This window comes from Drosophila rhopaloa, unplaced genomic scaffold (genome assembly GCF_018152115.1).
Source record: "Drosophila rhopaloa isolate 14029-0021.01 unplaced genomic scaffold, ASM1815211v1 contig_178, whole genome shotgun sequence".
Classification (NCBI taxonomy): domain Eukaryota; kingdom Metazoa; phylum Arthropoda; class Insecta; order Diptera; family Drosophilidae; genus Drosophila; species Drosophila rhopaloa.
In genome coordinates this window covers 96,356-123,554 of record NW_025335059.1, presented here as the reverse complement: position 1 = coordinate 123,554, position 27,199 = coordinate 96,356, and the positions used below count along the sequence as shown (strand labels likewise).

At 43.8% G+C, this 27,199-nt stretch overlaps 3 protein-coding genes across 4 annotated transcripts; all 3 read left to right on the top strand.

The window, feature by feature from the left end:
* The first annotated feature begins 11,084 nt into the window (after nt 1-11,084).
* On the top strand, nt 11,085-18,992 carry LOC108043377 (neprilysin-4). Of its 2 annotated transcripts, XM_017122063.2 has the most exons (5): nt 11,085-11,404; nt 14,538-16,138; nt 16,574-17,582; nt 17,989-18,400; nt 18,777-18,992. In XM_017122063.2, exons 2-4 carry the CDS (start codon nt 14,543-14,545, stop codon nt 18,312-18,314), a joined length of 2,931 nt encoding a protein of 976 aa, XP_016977552.1. In that variant the 5' UTR covers nt 11,085-11,404; nt 14,538-14,542; the 3' UTR covers nt 18,315-18,400; nt 18,777-18,992. The 2 variants fall into 2 exon arrangements, with proteins under 2 accessions (XP_016977552.1, XP_016977551.1); XM_017122062.2 differs by lacking the exon at nt 11,085-11,404 and having other exon boundaries at nt 14,047-16,138.
* A 128-nt stretch (nt 18,993-19,120) lies between these two features.
* Nucleotides 19,121-22,755, top strand: LOC108043369 (glutamate receptor ionotropic, kainate 2). The gene is made up of 14 exons (XM_017122045.2): nt 19,121-19,375; nt 19,449-19,609; nt 19,667-19,889; nt 19,950-20,342; nt 20,406-20,569; nt 20,625-20,855; nt 20,923-21,126; nt 21,181-21,265; nt 21,325-21,601; nt 21,661-21,862; nt 21,920-22,145; nt 22,199-22,311; nt 22,362-22,511; nt 22,569-22,755. The coding sequence occupies exons 1-14, from the start codon at nt 19,258-19,260 to the stop codon at nt 22,737-22,739; spliced, it is 2,718 nt and encodes a 905-aa protein (XP_016977534.1). The 5' UTR covers nt 19,121-19,257; the 3' UTR covers nt 22,740-22,755.
* A 208-nt stretch (nt 22,756-22,963) lies between these two features.
* Nucleotides 22,964-27,071, top strand: LOC108043370 (glutamate receptor ionotropic, kainate 2). Its single transcript, XM_017122046.2, has 13 exons — nt 22,964-23,087; nt 23,392-23,552; nt 23,902-24,118; nt 24,180-24,569; nt 24,645-24,808; nt 24,873-25,103; nt 25,164-25,367; nt 25,422-25,506; nt 25,564-25,840; nt 25,901-26,102; nt 26,155-26,380; nt 26,430-26,692; nt 26,750-27,071. Exons 1-13 carry the CDS (start codon nt 22,964-22,966, stop codon nt 26,894-26,896), a joined length of 2,691 nt encoding a protein of 896 aa, XP_016977535.1. The 3' UTR covers nt 26,897-27,071.
* Nucleotides 27,072-27,199: the final 128 nt, after the last annotated feature.

Here is a 27,199-nt window from a genome sequence, read left to right as displayed (position 1 = left end):
CTGTTAACGAACTGTGCTGACTGTTGGCTGGTGGCCCTAATATATACCGCCCGAGACCGGCGACTGGAGACTGGGGAGCAGCGACACTGGAGCCGAGACTCGGGCTGAGACGCCGGCGCATGCGCAACATTGGTAACAGCAGCAACACCAGCAAAACAACAGCAGCAACAATGGCAAAACACCAGCAATATCGGCCGTACAACAAAGACAACGAGAGCAAGAGCAGAACAATGTAATCGAATTACCACTTTAATCGGGGCTCGAAGCGGGTTTTGGCCAAAGCCGAAGTGGATATCGAAGCCGCAGCCGAATGTGTATCAAATGGTTTTGGTAGGAGAGCGCTGCAGCATGTTGCTGGCGTGCCGCTGCACTAGCAACATGTTGCTCGTGCGTTTCTGCCGCTGCGTTTGTCACTGCGAAAAGCAGCTGCCATGACCTTGCTTTCAAAGCGATTTAATTGCCGGCTCAGTTTCGACTGGGCTTAAACGATTGAGGTTTCTGTTTTTTTTTTTTGAGGGGCTACCTCTTTAACTTCCGCGCTATGAGCAATTAGCACTCATTATTTGGCCACGGGATTAGGCCGATCTTATCGCTCTGTGCCTTTCCAAAAAACGCCCAAGAGACCCGCCCCAAGCTGGCCGGCGATCAAATTAAAAAATTCTTACCCACCGCTTGCAACATGCCCCAACGGGGGCCATAACGAAATGTGAGCTGGCCAATTTCTGGGCGTTTGCCTCTTTAATCATTGAACTGCATCGGAAAACGAAACGAAAAGTTTGCAAATTAAAAATAAAAACAAGAGCACGGCCCAAAGAAGCCAGCGGAAAACAAAAGACAGAAAAATGGGTTTTCTATCCACTTTTGGCCACTGACGCTGCCGCTGTTGTTGCCACATGTTGCAGCATTTCTTTGCAGTCCGCTAATCTAGATGTTGCACTCACAAGTACACAGAGAGAAAAATTATAAAAAATACATACTCCAAATAAAGATGCTACTTTCCAAAAGACTTTCAAAAAACAACTTCTAATAGTTAAAGGAATATAATATTTAATATAGATTGCAATAAAATAAATTTTAACATTTCATTACTTATGATAATTATCATTGGGTTGCTAGTGCACATTTTAAGGAGTAAAGGTAAAATTCTAAGGTAGTTATAACAGGCATTTTTTGGCTCAGTGCACCAACGAGCCTCCTTGGTCCGTTGCAATATAATGAGTGGCTGCACTCCGACTGGGTTCGATTATTTGCATTCGATAAGCGCCATCGGGAGAGCGGGTATATGTATATAGCTCTACGGCTCTATAGCTCTGGCACACTCCAAATTCTCGTACTCGTATCGGCAACTTAATTTGTTTGCCTTCGCCTGCCGCCAATTTAATTTGAATAAACCAAATGCAAACTGCTCTTTTGAACTCGAATGTGTGTTTTGCGCGGGCGGGCGATCGTTTTGGGGCGTGTTTGACATTTTTGCGGTATGCGCAACATTATAAATTATATTCCCCGTGCCACTTTTGTTTTCATTTTATTAGCTCGGCCCACTGTCGACAGCTGTGGGCTGGCTGACTGGCTGGCTGAGTTGCTGACTGGCTCAAGTGCAATCCACACATTTGTGGATTGTCGAGGTGCCCACCTTCAGCCAGTTCCAACACAATCCAGCTCCATTTGCGAGCGTAATTATTGTCTTGGTTTTCCATCTGAGCGCTACATACTCGGGTGTCGGGCATATAAATTCTGATTTGTATCTGGGGGAAAATTAACTAATTACCTGGTAATAACACGTATTATGCAATCAGAATCAATTTATCTAAATGTATTTATAATCTAAGTCGTTCAGACTTGAGTGTTATTTAAAATGTAGGCAATGTATTTCTTTGAACGCAAATATATGTGGAAGGAAATAGAAATCATAAATAGATCAGTTAATAAAAAGTAAGTGTAGAAAAACATTAAATTGATAATCTATTTCAAAAACTAGACCATGAACATGTTAAGCATTATTTCATTCGAATTAATATTAATTATATTTCAATGATTTAAATTACGCCAAGTAAAATATTTTGCTTAAACAAAGTAGTCCTAAACATCTTCAATTAGTAATTGTTATTGTATTGTTTCCAAAAGCATATGCTGGTCTGACTCATTTCGCGCTAAACATTTTCCACCAAAACTATTTTCAGTGATTGTCTTTTCAGCTTACTCATTGTTTGCTTAGCACGTTCCAATGCCAAACTGTCTTTTCGACCGAAAAGAAACATTCGAAACAATTTAACTTTGAGCAGCTTAAGAGTCTCCCAGAATTCTATGCGGCTTTTAAGATCCGTAGATACAGGGAATGTCTAACAATTGCAGGCCACAAAAAAGATTTACTCAAGTGGGCGTGGGCTGGGCAGAACCTCCTTCGTTTTTGCCTTTACTTGTTGCCTTTGATTTGTTTGCATATATGCAAATCGAGCCGGGATGCAAAGCTGAATAGATATTTTTCGATAAATTGCTTTGTCAATTTCAGTTCTTATTTAATTGCTGTTATTTACAGTTATGGGCAGGAAAAGAACATTTGCATAGAGTTACCTTAGTGTGGGCAGGTGTTGACTCTGCAATTGTTTGTATTTTTTTTCCCATTGAATATTTACACATGGCTAAATCATGTTCAATTAATTGAACTAGCTGTTAAACAACATAATTAAGATGGATAGCGGGTGGTAATGGTCACTAGTCCAGTGGCTGACCACTTGCGACCTGTGAAGCCATTAGGCAAATGAAGCGTGGTCTGCTTCTAGCAGCAGCAATTAATTGAAATGAATATTTAAAATTCTGCCGGCAAGACAATAAAATTCTGCATGGCGTGACGCAACCGAAACTGGCTTGGCCAATAGCAATTGCAATCGGAATTAGCATGGCAACACTAACGTCGATACCTTCCAACCTGGTAACGCATCACTGAGCCAAAAGACAGTGGATCTGTAGCCAAAAAATAATTGAAAACAACTAATTGGCATTATTTTTCATATAAGAAAATAACAAATAAACATTACAAAAAGTATTAATATCAGTACCGTAAATAAAAACAATAAATAAATTTTAAATAATTTTTTTCTTGTCATGAAAATAAATGAAACTAATTAAACTAATCCATTTATAACTTTAAATGAGTAAATATTGTCATTGCACCAAAAGTACTTGTTAATTTATTCTCTAAAAACACGGAAATCAAAAGAAAAATTAAGTATCTTTTTTTTTTTTTTTTTTAAATTTTATTTAAATTAAACGTATATTTCGATGGTAAGATCTAAAAAGATAACATTTAATCACATTTTCTTCAATGAAGGGTGATCAAAATTTTGCACATTTGTCCCATCGTCCTTCTTTGGCATTGAAATTCCTCTGGCAAAAACAGACTTTGGCCATTCAGACGGTCTGCCCTGCTTTGCCCAGCGGTGCAGTGAAGCGTTGAGTGACTTTTGGCCAGGCGGATGCAATCGGAGCGCTCGCGGGTGTAAGTGGCGTCTTGGGAATGGCCAATTGAAGGCAATGGCAAAAGCAATCGCGTTTGTTGATTTCATTCTTTGCTTCATTTTTGAGCTTTTTGTTCTTACACAAACTGTTGCTTCGGATAAAAATGTTAATTGCTCGGCCAGTTGTTGGCCATAAGACAAATAAGTTTATGGTGCGAGAAGTAAGCATTTCGTGGCTACAGGGTGTTAAAATAGGTTCTGGTGGTTTACTCTTGGTTGCAATTAAAGAATAAGAGTATAGATATCTTTACTCAACTCGATATTCCGCTTCAGTAATTATCTACTACAAGAATGTCTAAAACACCCTGTTTGCCGCCATTCAAGAATTAATTCAGTGTGCTAAGCGTGCATAGCTAAAATAAATCATTAAAATTTATGAATTTAATTGGCTTCAATTATAGCCACAGATAAAATGTAAAGCAAACTGCAACAGCTCTAATCGAATCGGATTGAATGGCCAGCCAAGATCAGGTAGTTATACTCTTTTGGATTTGGCTTCGGATCGTGTTGAATGGTCGGCGATTCGATTCAATTTGATTTCATGAACAGGGGCCACCCTAACGTGGAATTACGAAAATTACACCCAGGGACTTTGGCCAACATATTATTAGGGTGTAGCTGACGAATGAACCGGGCCAAGGGGCCACCGCCCAAAGGGGGCGTAGCCCAGCATCCATAAGTATGTGTATCTGCATCTGCATCCGTGGTTGTCACATGGCGGGCCAAACTAATTGACAGAATGCTGGTGGGGTTAGCCAACCCAAAGTTGCGGGCGTTGCTGGCGGGTACATTAAATTGCAAATTTCTCAGATGATTGATTGGAAACGGGCAGAGCCTGAGCTTGGCTCTGGGATGCCGCTGCTGGGTGCAGTGGCGCAGATTCCTTCCCAGATGGCCGGCGTGGGAGGGTACGGAGGTTCTTGGCGGTATCGGAACTGCGATCTAATGGCCCAGTTCGAAACTGGTCAAAAGCGCAGTGTGGCAGTGTGGCAGGCTGGCATCCAGCCATAAGCAATTTGACACGCCACAAACGGGTTTCTGTTCACTTGCAACATCTGGGCCAGCAGCGAGTGGTTGGTTGACCAGCTGGGCGCCAGTTTGCCACCTCTCCTCCGCCTCCTCGCAGGAGGCCACTCCCACACATCGCCGGATTCCTGCAGTTGACACACGCACACACCCACATGTGTCCTGGCCGAAAATGTCGCACAATCACGAATGGGCCAGCGCGGTTCTGGCCAGGTTTACGGGCCCACCAATTTGATATTTCCATTTGCTAACAACGCAAATCCGCCGCATGACAGTCATCGTCATCCCACAAACTCGCGACCCCCGTGACCATTAAGTGCGCCCAAGCGAATGGACAACATTTTTGGAGGCGCACCCGCCAATCTGGCCAAAAAAAAAAAATAGAAAAGTGCAGAGACACGAAAATCCGTGGCTAACCCACATGCATAAAACGAGACCTTAAAACTCCAAACTGACCACCCAGAATGGGGCAACGTGCGGAGTCAGCCGGGTGAAAATAAAGTTGGCCAACAAAGTAAACAACCAGGATGGAGCGTAACGAGGGGCCATAAAACCTTAGAGACCGGTGCACGCTGATGTCTATTTTATATTGTCAGAAAAAAACGTCATAAAGAGTTTCCCGGAAACTCAAAGATGGCCCTCGGAGAATATTAGAGGCATAGGTGGTGGGATAACAGGACATAATTTATGGTTTCTTTGTCGAGGGCATAACAATTTCATGCTTACATCAAACCGGGATTAGAAACCCCCCATTTTGGGCCTGTCAAATCCCTATTTTTATACCCTTGCAGAGGGTATTATAATTTCAGTCAAAAGTTTGCAACGCAGTGAAGGAGACATTTCCGACCCTATAAAGTATATATATTCTTGATCAGCATCACCAGGAGAGTCGATCTAGCCATGTCCGTCTGTCCGTCTGTCCGTCCGTCTGTCCGTCCGTCTGTCCGTCTGTCCGTCTGTCCGTCTGTCCGTCTGTCAGTCTGTCCGTCTGTCCGTCCGTTTCTACGCAAACTAGTCCCTCAGTTTTAAAGCTATCTGCTCGAAACTTTCCCAAAAGTTGTCTTTCTATTGCAGGTAGTATATAAGTCGGAACGAGCCGGATCGGGCGACTATATCATATAGCTGCCATATAACTGAACGATCGGAAAAGCCATAACTTTGGTGTTTTTAAAGATAAGAAGTTGGGACTTTCTATGGGTTTTATTTTTGGCCAATCAATCCGACATACCGAATTTCATAAGGATCGGCCGACTATATCTTATAGCTGCCATATAACTGATTGATCGGAAGTGCCATAACTTTGGTGTTTGTAAAGTTAAGAAGTTGGGATTTTCTATGGGTTTTATTTTTGGCCAATCAATCTGACATACCAAATTTCATAAGGATCGGCCGACTATATCTTATAGCTGCCATATAACTGAACGATTGGAAATGCCATAACTTTGGTGTTTTTAAAGTTAGGAAGTTGGGATTTTTTATGAGTATTAAGAATGCATCATATGAATAATTTTGGAGAATATAATTTACAGAGTATTCTGCAAGGGTATATCAACTTCGGCTCCGCCCGAAGTTAGCTTTCCTTTCTTGTTCAAATTGATCCCATCCCCGGAGCTGGCTCACGTGCCAAGACCCACGTATAGTGGCACCTCCATTATTCATAGCCCACTTATGAAGGTCACGCCTGCGAGACGCCCACAAAATCCCCTCGAAATGTTAGTAAAATTTCGACCTTTGGCATTATGTCCGATCCAAATCCAGGGAAAAGCGAATCGGACTCAAGTGCGCCACTCGGGGCTCTTATCCATCTGTCAAATCGCATATCTGACAGCCCAGCAGCCGTCTCACTTTCAAATCCACGCAATGATTGGGGCTTTCGGGGAGATGTCAACCGAGCAGCAAAATAACAAAGGTCACGTTCGATGTGACAAGAACGAGAGTTTCAATTGATGGATCGGTGGGGCGGTGGGTCGGTGGTTTCAAGGCCAATTAGCAGGCGGCGGAAGGGGAAGAAACGACGTGGTTCGACATTCCCGTGAACTGCAGCCAACTTGACGCCAGGTTCATGACACTGAAAGGGATTAAAAACTAATTAGGCGAGCGGGTAATTTAAAGGGTAGAGTGCAAAGTGAGCTGCAAAGCGAGTCAGCTAACAAGGAAAACCGCTGGATGGCAGGCGGTTATCCCTTCCCTTTGATTTAACAAAAAAAGTAAAAGAAATCGGCGGAGGACCAGCGTCCTACAACTTATCTACTGGCTAATTGCTCTTCATGCGCAGCAAAAGTTCCGCGAATTTAGTATTCCTTTAAGTCCTTTGAATGCGGTGATGCAGGCCACTTAAAACTTTGCCACAGGCTAATTGCTGCAATCGCATTTGCATAATCCACTGCAATCGATTAGCACAATCACAACCACAATATAAAAGTTGGCACACAAAGTGTGAAAGTCTGTCAGAAAGATTGTAGTGCAACTGCAATCAAAGCAAATCAATTGGAATTAAATTGATTCGAGCGGAGTGCAGCCCGTATTGCAACACGTGAACCACATTAGTGACAAGTGTGGCAAATTGCCGCAAACCACAGCAATTATTCGGCTCGGTGGCGCATGCGTGGTCGCACACCGTTGCGTATACGCAATCTCAGGGACAGCCCCAAATAAAACCAGTCGCAGCCGTGCAGTTTCCGCGCCAAACGGGAATTCGTATTGAAAGTCAATGCCATGGATTCAATGCAATGTCGAGGTGCGTGAAAATCGAACATGCGTCGGTTAGAAACACACTCGATTCGAATGGATTGTGCACTGATTTTTCAGAGTTCATTGAAAAACTTTAAACCCAGATATTGACTTGTGAACAACGGTAGGGGGTCAATTTATTAACCATATCTTTCAACTGGTATTGTTAAGAGTTTCAATGGTGAATATATTGTAAACATCTTGGCTATTACTTTCTATTTTACTATCTAACATAATGATACTTAAGCAATGCCCAAGTATAAAAATTACATAGGTACTTAAATCCCATCTACCCTTGTGATACACATGAATTTTACGCTTGAGCCACAAACAGTGATTGCCCAACTTTAGTTATCTCGTTATATGCAATAACTAACTTTAATTGCCGGCAAGTCCTTAGCGTTTGAGTTTTCTCTTAAGCTTGGAATTAGTTAAGCGATACATTTCCATATCAATTTCCAAAGCCCGGCTTGTTGCAATTTGGCCAAGACAGCAACGGCCACATCGAGTCGGCATGCAAAACAATATAAAGCATATCGAATGCCAGACGGCAGCAGCAAACTCAGCTAACTCAGCAACCGAACAACTGAGCAACACCTTTGGCATGCGCAACGCGACTGGGAACTGCAGACGCCGGCGGGTGGTCGGCCTGTCAGTGGGAACAAGAGCCACAAAATAAATATAAACTACCCATACTGCACAGAAAATAAATTTATTAAATATTTACGGCACATAAAAAGTACTGTTTACTGCACAAAAACAAATATAAGTTTGTATTGAAAGTTTAACTGCTCATAAAAAGAATTACCCTTTAAAGGATTGGTAAAGAAATACTTAATATTTTTTCATAATAAAGTAAAGTAATTCAATTCGTGCAAATCAATCGAAAGTACCAGGTTGTATGTGTTTTAAGGATACCTGCTCATAAGTACATTTAATGCTCCAAACGGTTTGATCTTAGGGTTCATTAATCGCCTTTTCCTATTAGGCCACAATACCCGAAGATAAAGTTATTTTCCAATCGAATTAATGATCGTGTATGTATTTTTCTTTGTGTACCAAAAGACCAACGAACCGCAGTAGAGGCGCCGCAATAGTCGATGCCGGCAAAGTGCAAAGTCACGGATGAATGAGCCAGTCGGAGTTGGCTGGAACTTTGCTCCAGCGATTCGTTTTAATTGATTTTGTTTTGCTGCAGGAACTGGGCTCATAAAACGCACCGCCACACACCCCACCTGAACCGCTGGTTGGCCAAAAAAAATCAGCGCTTGGCCAACTAATTTCGGACAAACATGACCGGGCTGGCCAAGGAGTTGGCAAATATTTGCGGCCATTTCCAGCGTCTCCTAATTGTGGGCACCCCCCTCCCCTCTTGCGTTTGTTGCTTTTGCTTTTGGCTATGTTATTGTTGATTTTGTTGTTGTTGTAATTGGCACGGTTGGTAATTCTTTTTTGGCTAATTTTTGGATATTGGATTTTAGTAGCTTTGTATTTGTGTGTTTTCGTTTTCATTTCCATTCGAACGCCCGTTGCTGACAATTTGCAATACACAAAGTTGCAGTCTGTTTGTGTTTATGCAATCAAAATTCTTGCCGTTCCCGGGGCAAAAAAAAAATGGGCAAAAGGCAACACAAATGGCTCGAATGGCACTTGTGGGTGCAATTGTAATTATTATACCCTTGCAGAGGGTATTATAATTTTGGTCAAAAGTGTGCAACGCAGTGAAGGAGACATCTCCGACCATATAAAGTATATATATTCTTGATCAGGATCATTTCCTGAGTTGATATAGCCATGTCCGTCTGTCCGTCTGTCCGTCTGTCCGTCCGTCTGTCCGTCCGTCTGTCCGTCTGTCCGTCTGTCTGTCCGTCTGTCTGTTTCTACGCAAACTAGTCTCTCAGTTTTAAAGCTATCGAGTTCAAACTTTGCACACACCCTTCTTTCCTTTGCACGCAGTATATATGTCGGAACGGCCGGGATCGGCCGACTATATCCTATAGCTGCCATATAACTGATTGATCGGAAATAACATAACTTTGGTGTTTGTAAAGTTAGGAAGCTGGATTTCCTATGGGTTTTATATTTGGTCAATCAATCCGACCTACCAAATTTCATAAGGATCGGCCGACTATATCCTTTAGCTGCCATATAACTGATTAATCGGAAATGTCATAACTTTGGTGTTTGTTAAGTTGGGAAGTTGGGATTTTCTATGGGCTTTATTTTTGGCCAATCAATCCGACCTATCAAATTTCATAAGGATCGGCCGACTATATCCTATAGCTGCCATATAACTGAACGATTGGAAATGCCATAACTTTGGTGTTTTTAAAGTTAGGAAGTTGGGATTTTTGATGAGTATTAAGAATGCATCATATGAATAATTTTGGAGAATATAATTTACAGAGTATTCTGCAAGGGTATATAAACTTCGGCTCCGCCCGAAGTTAGCTTTCATTTCTTGTCCTAATTTATGTTGTGTGGTGGTCGCTCTAATGCAGTTTTAGCTGCCCCGGCTGCCCTGCATATCTGCCTGTTATTCTGAAACGGCGCGCAGATTTATTGTAAATTATCTCGCAGCTCGACAATGATCGATAGTGCAAAATTTATAGTCGCCAAAGCTGTTCCCCCATTATTTTATGCTTTTTTTTGGCGCTTAATAAAATGCTGGCATTACTTGCCGGCTTTCGGTTTCAGTCAAAACGTTCGCCACTGTCGATGCTGACGGTTGTGTTTCACAAATAATTAGACTAATAAATGAGGCCGCAATGCTGCTGCGAGTGCATTAGTGAAATGGAAACGTGAGTGGGACTCTACAAACTGACTACACATATACATTTGCATATTTGCGGTGCCGAAATTAATTGACCCGTCCGGATGGTAATGTAATTAAAAAAGTTTTTGGCTCACCACCTTGCGACCCATTAAAATTAAATGTGCCGAACGGAACGGGAGGTTACAAATAAAATTTAAATACATTAGCTGCACATAACACAGGAATGCTCGCCACTCTAATTAATGAAGTCAGAGTGACTAAAATATTGAATGACCCCATAAAAGTCACTCGAATAATACAAATCTTTCTATTCAGTAAACTGCGGCTCTGGAAAACGGGCATCGCTAAACAAACATGATCGACAATTGTCATTGTCATAGTCAGGTGTGGTCTTAGCCAATCAAATTGTAATTGAAATGTTCTTGGCAGCCGACAACAAACAACGTGAGTGGATAAATCAATGATGGTGGCCATTAGAACGGACAAAGCCAACTCCATTGATTTATGATATTTTAGCTGGCTTTAAATTAATTAAACTGCTCGACTGCCAGATGGAGTTGTCAATAGCACATTGTGCTTTATGAATTCAATTAGCATTTTAATAATGGCACAGGTACTGTGAACGTGTGAATTATCTACAAGGCACACGGAATTATTTCAATAAATTTGTTTACCTCAACACTGAAGAAAAGATTTAAAATTGCAAAGGTTAATTAGTTACAAAATACATAACAAAAGATTACAAAATACACAAATTATTAATATTAACTTACAAATTGATCCGTAATATTGACAAAGGGTTACAAAATATGTTTTATGGTTTTAAGTCAATAAAATGTCTACAATGTGCATGTTATTGGTGTTTTTTTATTTCCTACGTTATAATACGCTCACCTGGTATTTAAAGTACCTTGCATGTATTTAATTTTTTCAGTTTATATTTTTTGAAGTGCACAAGCAGTCTGCTTTGTTACAAACGTCAACGTCTCAAAAATTCTGCTTCAGCAGATCTCCTGTGGACAGGTGAATGGCCGTGATTCACTTGCATTAGTGGCGATCGATCGAGAATTAATCCCGACCAACTCACCAGTTCCATATCATCTCCCGGCCGGAAAACAGCAAACAGCTCGCTGGTAAAACCCCTGGGCGATAACGAGCAGATGCATCACTGCCAAGCACGCCGGTAGCAGCTACACAGTTCCACAATTTAAGCTCGAAATCAGTTTTAGAACGACTTCGCAACGCGGCGGTAACATTCTGTTTACCTCGAATAATATTTAAGTTCCAGTGGGACGATTCTCGACATCCGGGGCTCTGAAGTGTTGAAGTGCGGTGCAACTGCAACGGGCAATAAAGTGTGAGTGTGCTTTACGATTTTCTTTGGGACGCCAAACTCAAGTTCAGGTTTCCCCATATTCCATACGCAACAGTTGGCCATGGCTTAAATCCATAGCTTGCTTTCCACCGGTTTACGAAAGAGAAAAGGCAGAAACACTTTCATGCATCGCAATGGGTTGCAATCCAGGTGGAAACTTGTTTCTCCTGCATTTGGTTAACCTTGAAGTAGTGAAAAGAGCTTTTATTCCTCTTGAGGATTTTCGACATTCTGTTGGCATCTAGAATCAGTCAATGCAAAAGAAATGCAAATGAGGGCAAAATAATTTGTTTTTATTTGCAGAACAATTTTTGTAAAAACGTGTGCTCGTTCACCGATTGTTAAAGATTATTTTGTATACCTTAAACTAGGGTAACTAAAATATAATTAAAAAGTAAGCACGTATAGGGTAAATAAGAAAAATGGTTAATTTATTAAATAATCTCGGGCATAGAATTCTATCAGTTTGTCTAATAATACTAATAGCGAATTTTCTTTAAAAACCCTTTAATAAAATCGTGCCTACGCCAATGTGAACACTTAATCAAGTTAATACAAAACAATGAATGAGTTCAAGCAATCCTGACATCTGATTATCACCCAATGATTAAGGTGGTTAGTTAATCCGGTGGCGATAGCCCGATTTCATTCGGCAAATACCCCCGAATCGCAACCGCAATCGAATGCAATCCGCAGACTATATAGACACAGCACCCGATCCCCGACCGATGCCGGGTTTATTTACATCAATTGATTAATTCACGATTCGTTCGATTACCTCTCGCAAACCCGATGCCGCAATCGAATGTGTGTTTGTGTATCGTCGCATGTCGGCTCAGTGGGTCATGCGTCGACGGGTTGGTCTTGAACCGCAGATCAAGTGAACACAAAAGCCAATTGAAATTAGAATCCATCGGAGCGTTGGCAAATTGCATAACATTTGCACTAGGGGCTGCAGGCCATCCCCCAAAACACACAGTTGCAGATTGTGCACAGAGTAGCAGCATAGCGCATATGAGATTGACAAATGGACCAGTCGACTAATCTCGGTCATAGTCGCTAATTAAAAGGTTTAAGGCTAAAATTAGCATATGAAGCAATCGTCAGTTCTCCCGGCAGCATAAGCACATAAACAGATGTACACCCAAACAGACGCACTCATCTCACACAGATACACCTGCGTGTTTGGTGTCCATGAGGCTGAAGTTCATACATGACGTGAACAAAAGCCATCCCTCCCGATCCACCACAATCCCCCCACCCCAGCACAGCCCCTCCAATATAGGCATGTGTATATGCAAAGCGAAGGGGAGAGGGGTTTTGGGCACATTAGATGGCATCGCATGCCACCAATTACCCGCATAATCTTGTAATACTAGCCCAAACCAAATGCCCGCGCCCCGCCGCCTTCTAAAGCGGCAATTTGGGTTTCGGTTACGCCTCGCAGAGCTTTAATTCCCTTTAAATAGTGGCACGGAGATGGGGATTACGGGCCCCAAAACACGTGTGACTGGAGTAGTTAGTGGCGCCCAATGACGCCATTTACATTACGCTTGAATGGTCAGATTAAACGGCTGAGTTATGAGAGCCGCTGACATTCTTTAAAGGGCGATTTCGGCGGGAGTACATCTATAAGATGAGTATCTGGGATTCTTTGCACTCCAAAAGCATAGTTCCGAGTCACTGGGTACACTCGAGGATGTTACCCGTGGCCAGCTGTCCGCCGTCGGTCTGTGCAATTGTTTTGTGAAATTAAATTAAATTGATTGAATTTAGACGCTACTCGGGCAGAGGTCAATGCGGAGGTGCTTGGGTGGCTGCTGTGCACGGGGAAAAAAATATTCAATTATTTAATAAAGTCTCATTGGTAATTGTCCAATTACAGTGTTTCATAAAAAATATCTTCGTTCCCACTTGATTTCATATATCAATTTTAAAATGATAAGTTAGTCAAAGGTTTATTAACAATTACCGATTCTCATTAGAAAACATTGAGAGTTGAATTAAAATAATAAAATTTTAATCCGATTTTGAAATATATCGGTTCGAATTTTTTGCTGTGTAGCTGACGACGATTTGAAAATTTAATTGAATAAAATGGACAATATTAAAATTGATAAGGAACAAATAAATAGAATACTAAGATTGGAAAAAAAACAAGAGGCGCTAAGATCAAAATGATATGATGAAAACATACATTTTTTTTTAATCTTCTTAATTTCATAAACGATGAACTATAAAGACGATCACATTTTAAACGTCCCACTTAGAACCAATCGGTTTTTTTTTTCAAATTTTACTTTTCACTGTGTAGTTATTTCTACAGAGGCGTTTGTTATTGCAAGTCCAGTGATAGTGACACAAATTTCTGAACGATCTGCTTTGTTGCCGTTCCTGTTGATTAACAAAGATATAAAGGCGAATTAATGAAGCGATTGAGGTTAATGGTTCAAATCAGTGCAGGTATCTGTGAGGAAATACCGGATATTTCCTGTCCCAAGATCTGTATTGCTAAGATCAGCCCAAGTAGAGCCACCCCTGACCCCCAAATCCACCCCCGCTGGCTGGAGATCCATTGATTGCATGCTGCTAGTTGCTAGTTGCTGCTGTGCTGCTGCTGCTGTCGCCAGTTGCTGCTGTCGCCGCTCAATTGCTTGTCGCGCGCCGTGATTGCGCATCCCCATGCGGCGCTTTCAGTTGGCAATGCGAGCACGACTCGGCCACAGTCTCCGGTCTCCGGTCTCCAGCCTCTGATCTCCGGTCCGCGGCCCGTCATTCTGAGGCTCATCATTCTCCGGCTCTCCATTCTCGGTTTAGGTTACGTCCCGTTCGGTTTGTCGCCAAACTGCGTTGCGCGAAAAATTGCGTTTAATTAAAGTATAAAGGCCAGCGAGCTCCTCAATTACGGCTGCCGCTCGTGGGATGAGTCGCCACAGCCAGCTGAAGCTAGCGATGCCCTCGGTGCACGGGGCACCTGCTGCTCCATCTCCTGGTTCGACTTCATCCGCCTCCAAATCTCGGAGCGTGAAGCTGGGCCTGGGCGTTAATCAGCGGACAGGTCGGGTGCAGTGGTGTCCGGGCCTGACCTGCTGCAAATTGCTTCTACTGCTTCCAGTGGTAATGCTGCCGCTGACCCTGGTGCTCATCCTGATCATGCGGCTGGACGGGATGCTGGCGGCCCTGCAACTGAACGAGCAGAGGATGCGCGATCGCCAGAACTCCGCTGCCGAATTTCCCGCCTATGTTGAAGACTTTGAATCCGTGGTCCCGGAGGGCAGCACCTACAATGAGCTGATCAAGGAGGAGTTCATCCTGCCGGCGGATAAGCGGGCCCAGCTGGAACTTCTGGCCGCCGAACGGGAGCGGCGCTGCCAGCCCTACCGCTATGGGAATGGGGAGGCGATGGAGCTGGAGGAGCGCAACACGCTGATGAAGGACTCCCGCACCTCCTTCCTGCCGCTGGGCATTCCGCGCGAGTGCCTCGGCAGTGGTGTCGACCTGGACATCAAGCCCCTGGACGACGATCTCTATCGGCGCCAGACGAAGCGCTACCAGGACATAGCTCCCTACTGGCTGGAGTGGAGCCGGAGGCGGGAACGGCGCGAGGCCGAACGCCAGGCCGAAGAGGCCAGTCCCGAGATCAGCGACGCCATCGCCGCCTTGCAGAGTTTCTGGAACGAGGAGGGAACCCGGGAGGGCATACGCCTCACCCAGGCCAAGACCATGAAACGCTCCATGGACAACAAAGTGGATCCCTGCGTGGATTTCTACAAGTACGCCTGCGGCAACTGGGAGCGCTTGCATCCGATACCCAAGGACAAAGCCGGTTTCGATACCTTCGAGATGCTGCGCGAGAGTCTGGACTTGGTGCTGCGAAATCTCCTCGAGAAGAATGCACCGGTGCATCCAGCGGCGGAACCACGAAAGAGCCCGGTGAGGAATACGCTCTTCAAACTCAATGAGCAGGGCGAGGGCGAAGGTGAAGCTGACCAGGCTGCGGAACTGACGGCGGAACGTCTCCGTCGCCACATCGTCAGTAAGAGGCAGTTGCTCAACCGGGTCCTGGTGCGCTACAAACGCTACACCAACGGAACCAAGCGGAAACGCCTCATCGAGACGCCGCGTGAGAGGACCAAAGAGGAGGAAGCTGCTCCACCCGCCGCTCCGCCGAAAGAGAAGTCCAAAGATAGGTCAGAGACCGAGGAGCAACTGCATGTCCCCACTGATTATCTGAAGCCCCAGCACGACGCCCAGGTGAAGGCCAAGAACCTATACCGCTCGTGCGTGAATAGCCAGGTGCTGGCCAAGCGGGGACTGGAGCCGCTGCACACCCTCATCCGGGAACTGGGCGGGTGGCCAGTGCTGGAGCCGCAGTGGAGCGACTCCCACTTCAACTGGCAGGTGCTGGCCGCCACGCTGAGGCGCTACAACAACGACATCCTCATTGTCCAGTGGGTGGGGGCGGACATCAAGAACTCCGAGGAGAACATCGTCCAGTTCGACCAGACGGGCCTGGGCCTGCCCACCAGGGAGTACTTCCTGCAGCCGAGCAACACCAAGTACCTGCAGGCCTACCAGCGCTACATGGCCGAGGTGATGCACAAGATGGGCGCCTCCAAGGCGGACGCCCAGCGGGTGGCCAACGAACTGGTGGTGTTCGAGACGCAGCTGGCCGGGATTACGGCGCCAGCGGAGCAGCGACTCAATGTGACCAAGGTGAGTGGGTCCCAAAAACATTTATTTCATTTTTCTAGTACTTCTGAAAAGGTTGTCATTGAATCGTTCTACGATAAATGCATTAAGATGTTGAAATACTATCTGAACTAGCAAAAACTTTACTTTTAAGATCACACAAAACAAATTAGACATACAGAAAAGTGTTGTTTAATAAATTAAAAAGTCAGCCAAAACACTTTGCGTAATTTATAAATTACACCTTTCAAAAGAAGTCAAAATAATATAATCGAACATTACATTTAAGTTGTGTATGAAACTATTTCAAATGTAACCAATTTAATTAACATTTTTATTTTTCATTTAATATAAAGGGACTTAAGAATCATGAACTAACTAACATAACTTTTACGTTTTAAGAAACTCAAGTACTGAAATGATATGCCTTGTTAAATCCGGATTCCTATTATTTCGCAGCTCTACAAACGGATGACGCTGGACCAACTCCAGGAGGTGGTGCCGGACATCAAGTGGCGTGCCTATCTGCAGAGCCTGCAGGAGCGCGAGGTCCTTGGCTCCGAGGAGGTGGTCATCTACGCAGTGGAGTACATGAGTAAGTTAGTGAATCTGCTCGAGGAGACCGATCCCCGAACGGTGGCCAATTATATGATGTGGCGCTTTGTGAGGCATCGCATAAACAACGTGGACGATCGTTTCGACGACATCAAGCAGCACTTCTACCACGCTCTTTTCGGCCGGGAGGAGAGTCCCCAGCGCTGGAAGGTGTGCATCGCCCAGGTGAACACCAACATGGGCATGGCCGTGGGATCAATGTTCGTGAGCCGCTACTTCGACAACAACAGCAAGCGGGACACACTGCGGATGACCCACGATCTGCAGCAAGCCTTCCGCGATATCCTGAAGACCACAGATTGGCTGGACGACACCACCAAACAATTGGCCGAGGAGAAGGTGAACGCCATGTCCCTGAAGATCGGCTACCCGGACTTTATCCTCAATCCGGGTGAGCTCAACAGCAAGTACGCAGGCATCGAAATCCATCCGGACAAGTACTTCGAGAACACGCTAAACGTCCTGCTCCACACGGCCAAAACGGAGCAGGCCAAGTTGCACGAGCGGGTCAACAAAACCAATTGGCAGACGGCGCCGGCCATCGTGAATGCGTATTATAGCCGCAACAAGAACCAGATCATGTTCCCTGCCGGCATCCTGCAGCCGCCCTTCTACCACCGCCACTTCCCCAAGTCGCTGAACTTCGGGGGCATCGGTGTGGTCATTGGCCACGAGCTGACCCACGGCTTTGACGACAAGGGAAGGCTCTTCGACCGCAACGGCAACATCCACAAGTGGTGGACGGACTCCTCGATCCGGGGATTCGACGAGCGTGCCCGCTGCATTATCGCCCAGTACAGCAATTACACCGTGGAGGAGGTGGGCATCGTCCTGAATGGAGAGAGTACGCAGGGTAAGTTGCTTAGATCCAATTTGCCATATATACCAATTACTAGAAGAGTAAACTTACAGGGAAGCGTTTTTAGCTCTACAAAATACGTATAATTTTAATTAGCAAATCAGCTTTTTTAATCTACTATAGTCTTGTCTTTCTGTCCATCTGTGTGTTTTTATGAATGACAAAGTGCCTGGAACCAAAAGGGATTGACAAAGATGGATTTAGCAGGAAGACAGCGAAATTTAAAAATGTAGGAAACCTGTCTTCCGTTAAACAAATTCTCAGTCGCAATATTGGACTCAAATAGTTTGACTCGAAAATATTTAACTAGAAATTATGAAGCAAGTTACCATATAAGCTTCTTTACATCTTCTTAGCATGTTATTATAGTATTTTGTTAATTTATAATAACATATTTCAGGTGAGAATATCGCAGATAATGGGGGCCTGCGCCAGGCATTCCACGCCTACCAGCGCTGGCTGAAGGAGCACCCCAGCGAGGTCCAGGACGAGGTCCTGCCGGGACTCAATATGACGGGGTCGCAGCTGTTCTTCCTCAACTTCGGGCAGGTGTGGTGCGGAGCAATGCGACCGGAGGCCATTAGGAACAAGCTGAACACGGCCATCCATAGTCCAGGTCGCTTCCGGGTGATCGGAACGCTCTCGAACTCCTTCGACTTTGCGCGGGAGTTCAATTGTCCCGTGGGCTCGCCAATGAATCCCGTGAAGAAGTGCAGCGTTTGGTAGTCGCGTTACCAAACCTATAGCCTAAGAGTATTACAAATGACGTATGCCACGCAGTCCTAGACCAAAGACCGAAGGCAAGCCAGTTGGTGAGTACAAGAACCTCACAATCGGGGCTCTAATGGCTCCACTTTGGGCGCCACTCAATGGAGCAAGTGGTGAAGTGGAGGTGTCGGTGTCTGGTGCAGCTTCCTTGTGGCTCGTTACCCATTCCCAGTGCTGTTGTGCCAGCAACGACATCGCACTTCAATTGGGACGCTCTCACTTAATTAATGGTGATTTATGCCCAGCAGTTGGCTCAGTTTCTGCTCCGGGGAGCAACTTCTCCAATTGTCTTTCCAATAAAACCGCAATTGGTGCGTGCCACTTGGAATGTTCTTGGGGCTGGAGTAGTGCTGCACTAAATATAGCTTATCTTCGCAGAAACATTAATACTTTCGATAAAGATTTACATCTCCATTTCAGGGTTCAATTGACAGATTCCCAAAGAAATGTCTCGGATCGGATGGGATTATTTCGACTCCCATCAGTCACAAAAAAAGATACAGTGCCAAAAATGAACTTTCAAATCTATATATTTTTCTTAGCCCTTAACTATTTATATTTGTAACTTGCAATAGTTTAGTTTATGATGCAATTTATGTTTGTGATAATTCTAATTAAATGTATATTATCAAATTCGATGACTTTTAATGTATGAATGATTTCTTAACACTGGCAGCTTTCAAGTTCAAAACAAATATTTTGGAAAACTTTTGAGTGGAATTTTCAAAGCAATTATGAGTGCCCATTCAGTTGGGAACGTGCGCTCGGCGGCTGTAGAACTTCAAAGACATCGCGCTAGTGGGTGATCCAAAAATATACGTATATATTTATATATACGCATCGTTAAAAAGCAAAAGACCAGCGGAAAGAAATGAAAAGTTAAAAATCGAATATTCAATAAATGAATGCAATGCATTTCTGTTGGATTTTGCTGACTTTTCATTGCCTTAACAAAGTGCAGGCACAGTTTTATGGAGGCAGTACTTATGGCTCATCCAGTGGCCAATCCATTCGCCTCGGTGAGTGAATAAGTTCAAAGAGCTTAACAAGTTTTCACTCTCGAATTAATTTGACTCAAAATAAAAAATGCAGGCCTTATCACAGACGACGCCACCGACAGAATCCGGCAGACTTTCGAGCACGCCATATCGGTGGTAAACAATGAGCTGGGTATTCCTTTGGCCGGAGAAACGGAGCAGGTGGCCTTTGGCAATTCCGTCCAGGCCTTTGCCCAACTTTGTAGGCTGATGCAGGTGAGGCAACTGCAGTTTTGTGGAACATAAAAGGACCTGACTATGCTTTCCTATCAGGGCGGCGTGGGTGCCGTCTTTGGGCCGGCTGCCAAGCAGACAGCCTCCCACCTGCTGAACGCCTGCGACTCCAAGGACATTCCCTTCATATACCCGCATCTCTCGTGGAGTGGCCAGGTGGATGGCTTCAATCTGCACCCAAGTCCGGAGGATATAGCCCATGCTCTGTACGACATTGTCAACCAGTTTGAGTGGTCACGCTTTATATTTTGCTACGAATCCGGTTGGTGCTTCAGTAATGCCACAATGACTCTTAACTTAAGTTCCCAATTTTCTGTTAAAGCTGAGTACCTGAATATTTTGGACCACCTGATGACCCTGTATGGCACCAAAGGTCCTGTCATCAAAGTAATGCGCTATGACCTCAATCTGAATGGCAACTACAAGTCGGTTCTTCGACGCATCAGAAAATCGGAGGACAGTCGCATTGTGGTGGTGGGTTCCACAGAGGGCGTGGCCGAGCTACTGCGTCAAGCCCAACAGGTGGGCATCATGAACGAGGATTACACCTATGTTGTAGGTAACCTGGATCTGCACACCTTCGAACTGGAGGAGTACAAATACAGCGAAGCGAACATCACGGGCATAAGGATGTTCTCACCCGATCAGGAGGCAGTGCGAGACCTGGATGAAAAGTTGCACCAGGAACTCGGAGAAAGTGGACCCACTAATACCGGTGGGAGAGTGAAATTTTTTTTTTCTCAAAGGTTTTATATATATAGGTTCTGTTGTTTTGCAGGCTCCTCATCCGTCACCATGTCCATGGCCCTCACCTATGATGCAGTTCGAGTCATTGCGGAGACAACAAAGCATCTGCCCTATCAACCTCAGATGCTCAACTGTTCCGAGCGGCATGACAATGTTCAACCTGATGGCTCTACCTTCAGAAACTACATGAGATCGGTATGTAAACTTCAACAATCAATGCATACCTTTACTAATTATAAAAACGTAACAGCTGGAGATCAAGGAAAAAACGATTACTGGTCGCATCTATTTTGAGGGTAATGTGCGCAAGGGTTTCACATTCGATGTCATCGAGCTACAATCAAGTGGCTTGGTCAAGATCGGCACCTGGGAGGAAGGTAAGGACTTTGAGTTCCAGCGGCCTCCTGAAGTTATTAACTTTAATGACATCAATGACGGATCTCTGGTCAACAAAACCTTCACGGTTCTAATATCAATTGCGGTGAGCTTTGATTAAGTTAATAGCTTTAGAATGGTTTTCATTTTTCCAATGATAATTTCAATTGCAGACCAAACCGTATGCCAGTCTCGTGGAGAGTATTGACACACTCTTAGGCAACAATCAGTACCAGGGTTATGGAGTCGATCTGATCAAAGAGTTGGCCGACAAGCTTGGCTTTAAGTTCATCTTTCGTGATGGGGGTAGTGACTATGGCTCCTTCAATAAAACCACTAATACCACCACAGGAATGCTCAAGGAAATTGTAGAAGGGGTAAGTTTGATACCATATTACTTGATCACAGATTAAAAACGTATTTTATAAAAGCGAGCTGATTTGGCCATCACTGATCTTACCATAACAGCGGAACGAGAAGAAGTCATTGATTTTTCCATACCCTTTATGAATCTGGGTGAGGTATACCTGATACCAGCTGGTTATATTATCTGACGATGTTTTTCCGATTACTAGGCATAGCTATATTATATGTAAAACCTCAAAAGGCACCGCCCGCCCTTTTCTCGTTCATGGACCCATTTTCATCGGAGGTCTGGCTCTACTTGGGTATAGCCTATGTGGGTGTTTCGCTCTGCTTCTTTATTATAGGCCGCCTTTCGCCCATTGAGTGGGATAATCCCTATCCGTGCATTGAAGAACCAGAAAAATTGGAAAACCAGTTTACCATCAACAATTCCCTGTGGTTTACCACGGGAGCTTTACTGCAGCAAGGCTCAGAAATTGCTCCCAAGTAAGAATACCTAGAAATATAAAAGATTTTTATTTAATCAATTTTGTATACCATTTTAGAGCCCTTAGTACTCGTACAATTTCGGCCATTTGGTGGTTTTTCACTTTAATTATGGTATCTTCTTACACTGCCAACTTGGCTGCCTTCTTGACCATAGAGAATCCCACAAGTCCCATCAACAGCGTTGAAGACTTGGCCGATAATAAAGGCGAAGTTCAGTATGGAGCTAAGCGTACAGGATCCACCAGGAATTTCTTTCTGGTAAGTCGAGAAATTATTTAAAGCAAACGATTTTACATTTTTGGTGGGACTCCAAAGACTTCAGAGGACCCCACCTATATGAAAATGAACGAGTACATGACTAGTCATCCAGAGATGCTGATGGAGAGCAATCAGGACGGCGTGGATAAGGTGAAGGCAGGCACCAAATACGCTTTTCTCATGGAATCGACCTCGATTGAGTTTAATACGGTTAGGGAATGCAATCTGACAAAAGTGGGAGACGCCCTGGATGAGAAGGGATATGGCATAGCCATGGTGAAAAGTAGGTAGCTGGGACTTACCTTAGATCGGGTGTAATTAGAAACCTTCCCACAGATTGGCCATATCGTGATAAGTTCAACAACGCCCTGCTGGAGCTGCAGGAACAGGGCGTATTGGCCAGGTTGAAGAACAAATGGTGGAACGAAGTTGGCGCCGGTGTTTGCAGTGTAAGTTTCTTGCGGGCTAACATAAACCCATAATAAATCTCGTGTTCCAGGCTAAATCCGGTAATGATGGACCTTCTGAGTTGGGTGTGGCCAATCTGAGTGGTATTTACGCTGTCCTGGCCATCGGATCCTGCATTTCCATGATTGTCTCCATACTATATTGGTGTTACTTTGTTTACAAGAAAGCTAAACTATATGCGGTACAATTGCTTGTCACCGTGCCTATTACGATGATAATAAGTGATAATATTTTCCAGGTTCCCTTTTCCGGCGCCCTGGCTGAGGAATTCAAAATTGTCATCCGCTTCTCGGAAAATGAACGAGTCCTTAAAAGCGCTCAGTCGATATACTCCCGCAGTCGGAATTCATCGCAGTCCATTGAGTCCCTAAAAACGGATTCCGAGGAGAACAGTCCAGCTGAGGATTAACATTGAGATACTTCTTGATCAATCTCAATACTCTCTGCAAAGTTTCGCTAAAGCTTTTTAAAAATTTCACTCAAAACTTTTTCCAAATTGACATTTTGGAAGCAAACGTCAGTTGTGGCTTTTTACTCGAAGTGTTCGGTTCGGAAAGCAGATCATTTTATTTTTTAAATGCTATATATATATATACATATATATATATATGTTTTAAATAAAAATAATTTAAAATGTTTAACAATCACGGTATAATTCTGTGGACCATTATTTGCATTCAATTTTCTGGTAACAGCGCTCAGTATGAAAACTTTGGCGGCTACGACAACTTCCAAAGTTTGGTAAATGTCCCAATTGGTAAGTAGTTTCGAGAAGAAACCAAAAAAAACTCAAATGAAAAATGTGTGTCGCGTGAGCCATATTTTTTTTGTGCACTTCCAAACAAACTGTTTTTAACGCGCGATTTATTTTTAATTTCTCATAAAGAGAACAAGCTGTTCGTTCCATCAACGCTGAAAGCTCATAAAAACGGTTTTAGTATTTGTTTGTTTGTTTGGGTTTTCCGACCGAATGGGATGATTAGGTCAAGTTGTTGTTTATAAACAAACCGGCAAGAGGGAAATGGCGAAAAAGTGGATGTGAGAGAATTTATCGGTTTCAGGCCTGCTCACCGACCAAAACACGGACCAAATGAACATAGTCTTCGACCATGCCATCGATGTGGCCAACCAAGAGGTGGGCACCACACTAACTTCGCTGAAGGAGGAGGTCAACTACGGCGATGCCTACCAGAGCTACGGCAAATTATGCAGAATGCTGGAGGTAAGTACTTTTGTATATTTACTATGGATGATAAAAAGCGGGCAGAACTAAGCATACATTGTGTTATTAGTGAGTACTCTAGAAAACCATTAGCTTAAAGTTAAACAAAATTCACATTCGATTAAGTCATACTACAGAATTTACAAAATACGAGAAATGAAACACATTTTGCGAAGTTTTCATTTGTTAAAAAATGTATTCCGTAAAAAAAGTTTTTTTTTTAAATTATATTAATAAAAGGATTCGATCACTCATTACACACAATACACAATATTCAAATAAGAAGTAAATGAAATGAAATTTTAAAAGTAAACACATTAAAATTTGAAATTTGTTTATTATTTTTCAGACTGGCATCGCGGGGGTGTTTGGACCTTCATCGCGACACACTGCTGTACATCTGATGTCCATATGCGATGCCATGGACATACCCCACATCTACTCCTACATGAGCGAGTACGCCGAGGGCTTCAATCTGCATCCGCATCCGGCGGACCTGGCCAAGGCCCTTTTTAGCCTCATCACAGAGTTCAATTGGACGCGTTTCATTTTCCTGTACGAGTCGGGTGAGCTGCCTTTGTCGACGGAACAAATGGGGTCCTTTAATAATTCCTGTTTTGCTCGCAGCCGATTACCTGAACATTTTGAATGAGCTGACCACGCTGTTCGGAATGAATGGACCCGTGGTCACGGTGCTGCGATACGACATGCAGCTGAATGGCAACTACAAACAGGTCCTCCGGCGGGTGCGGAAGTCCGTGGACAATCGGATTGTGGTCGTGGGCTCCAGTGAGACGATGCCGGAGTTTTTGAACCAGGCACAACAAGTCGGAATCATCAACGAGGACTACAAGTACATCATTGGAAACCTGGACTTTCACTCTTTTGATTTGGAGGAGTACAAGTACAGTGAGGCGAATATAACTGGGCTGCGTTTGTTTTCACCGGAGAGGATGGTTGTCAAGGAGGTGCTCATGAAGTTGGGCTATCCCACCGACCAGGATGAGTTTCGAAATGGTTGGCAGATGTTTTGATTTAACAACATTTCTTCGGTCTTAATTTTCTTCATTCCTTATTTTAATTTTCTTTCAGGTTCGTGTCCCATAACCGTGGAAATGGCTCTGACCTACGATGCCGTTCAATTGTTCGCACACACGCTAAAGAATCTTCCATTCAAACCGATTCCCCAGAATTGCTCGCAGAGAACGGAAAGTGTCCGTGATGATGGCTCCTCATTTAAGAATTACATGCGAACGGTAAGTGAAGACGGAAACTTTTCCGATAATATCAATATTTGAATATTTTTACTGACTCTTTCAGTTGCGCCTCTCGGAAAACTTGCTTACTGGACCCATTTACTTCGAGGGAAACGTCCGCAAGGGATACCATCTGGATGTCATCGAGCTGCAGCCCTCGGGTATTGTAAAGGTGGGCACCTGGGACGAACAGAGAGAGTACAGACCCCAGCGACTGGCAGCAACCACCGCCCTATTCGATAATGTTGACAATTCTCTGGCTAATAAAACATTCATTATATTGCTCTCCGTGCCGGTAGGTGACCATAATCAAAACCACTCGTACCTTATGTAATCAATCCTTTTCCAACTGCAGAACAAACCATATGCCCAACTGGTGGAGAGCTTTAAGCAGCTGGAGGGCAATAGTCAATATGAAGGCTATGGCGTGGATCTCATCAGAGAACTGGCCGATAAACTGGGCTTTAATTTTACCTTCGTAAATGGTGGCAATGATTATGGATCGTATAACAAATCCTCGAATGAATCGACGGGCATGTTGAGGGAGATTATAATGGGGGTGGGTAAGAATCATTAAATTTTGCAACTCATTAGTAAACACAACTTCTTGCAGCGCGCTGATTTGGCCATCACGGATTTAACCATTACGTCAGAACGCGAACAAGCCATTGACTTCACTATTCCTTTTATGAATCTTGGCAAGTCACGGTTTCGCGTTATTGAACCAAATTTTTGAATGACTTAATTTATTCCAGGTATTGCAATTCTCTATTTGAAGCCCCAGAAAGCCACTCCCGAGCTATTTACCTTCATGGATCCTTTCTCCGAAGAGGTCTGGTGGTTCCTGGGCTTTTCCTTTTTGGGCGTGTCCCTGAGTTTCTTCATATTGGGCCGTCTGTCGCCAAGTGAATGGGATAACCCGTATCCATGTATTGAGGAGCCAGAGGAACTAGAAAATCAATTCACTATAGGCAACTCGATTTGGTTTACCACGGGAGCTTTACTGCAGCAAGGCTCTGAAATTGGGCCAAAGTATGAAGAATAATCCAAGTTAATCAATGTTTTTCTAATTTATCTTCAACTATTTGGCAGAGCCCTATCAACTAGAACTGTAGCCAGTTTCTGGTGGTTCTTTACTCTAATTGTGGTTTCCTCATACACCGCCAATTTGGCTGCCTTTTTAACCATCGAAAAGCCTCAAAGTTTGATCAACAGCGTTGACGATTTGGCAGATAACAAGGATGGTGTAGTCTACGGTGCAAAAAAAAATGGAGCCACCAGGAACTTCTTCTTGGTATTATCCAAGTGCTTATAATTATTGCCTTACCTAAATCTTTTATATTTAGACATCCGAAGATGAGCGCTACAAGAAGATGAACAAATTCATGACCGAAAATCCGCAACATCTTACCGCAGACAACATGGAGGGAGTAAATCGAGTAAAAACACACACTCACTATGCATTCCTGATGGAATCCACTTCCATTGAGTACAATACCAAGCGAGAATGCAATCTGAAAAAGATTGGGGACGCATTGGACGAGAAAGGCTATGGCATAGCCATGCGTAAGAGTAAGTAAAATATTTCCAAAAGGTAAAATTCTAACAAGATGTCTTTTAGATTGGCCGCATCGCGACAAGTTCAATAATGCTTTGCTTGAGCTGCAGGAACAGGGAGTGCTGGAGAAAATGAAGAACAAGTGGTGGAACGAGGTGGGCACCGGAATTTGCGCCACCAAAGAGGAGGCTCCAGATGCCACGCCCCTGGACATGAACAACCTGGAGGGCGTGTTCTTAGTACTCCTAGTCGGAAGTTGCGGCGCCCTGCTCTACGGCATTATTAGCTGGGTCTTGTTTGTGATGAAGAAAGCTCACCATTATCGAGTGGGTTTACAAATTATTTTATGTATATAACCGTAGTTATTGGCAATCATATTTTAGGTTCCATTGCGCGATGCTCTCAAGGAGGAGTTCCAGTTCGTAATCGACTTCAATAACTATGTGCGCGTGCTGAAAAACTCGGCTTCCATCTACTCGCGCAGCCGTCAGTCCTCCATGTCGGTAGCTTCTGTGGCCCAGGACTCGTAATTGAAATTTGAAGATATAACATTAGCTTTATTTCGCCTAGTTATAATCAGCTTCAAAAAACTTTTGGTAATGCCGATCCTTTTTTTAAACCACATTTCCAGGTGGTATATTATTATCTAAAAAAAATATTTACGATGCAAGTTTTTATTAAAAGATTAAAATGCTTCTAAAACTGAGCTGCGGAATGTAGTTAATGTAGTTAATTTTTTCTTACAAATAAAAATAAATTATCAAAGTATACATTTAGAATTTGTTTTGATCATATTTTAAGGCGTTAGGAGGAATACAAATCTTAACGAGTCA

Bases quoted from the DNA above. Each gene is read 5' to 3' on its own strand.
- LOC108043377 (XM_017122062.2), top strand. From the start codon at position 14,345: ATGAGTCGCCACAGCCAGCTGAAGCTAGCGATGCCCTCGGTGCACGGG. The intron at 16,139-16,573 runs GTGAGTGGGTCC...ATTATTTCGCAG, and splicing joins AGCGACTCAATGTGACCAAG to CTCTACAAACGGATGACGCT. The intron at 17,583-17,988 runs GTAAGTTGCTTA...AACATATTTCAG, and splicing joins GAATGGAGAGAGTACGCAGG to GTGAGAATATCGCAGATAAT.
- LOC108043369 (XM_017122045.2), top strand. From the start codon at position 19,258: ATGAATGCAATGCATTTCTGTTGGATTTTGCTGACTTTTCATTGCCTT. The intron at 20,343-20,405 runs GTGGGAGAGTGA...GTTGTTTTGCAG, and splicing joins AAGTGGACCCACTAATACCG to GCTCCTCATCCGTCACCATG. The intron at 21,266-21,324 runs GTGAGGTATACC...TCCGATTACTAG, and splicing joins CATACCCTTTATGAATCTGG to GCATAGCTATATTATATGTA.
- LOC108043370 (XM_017122046.2), top strand. From the start codon at position 22,964: ATGTTTAACAATCACGGTATAATTCTGTGGACCATTATTTGCATTCAA. The intron at 24,570-24,644 runs GTTGGCAGATGT...ATTTTCTTTCAG, and splicing joins CCAGGATGAGTTTCGAAATG to GTTCGTGTCCCATAACCGTG. The intron at 26,103-26,154 runs GTATTATCCAAG...TTTTATATTTAG, and splicing joins CCACCAGGAACTTCTTCTTG to ACATCCGAAGATGAGCGCTA.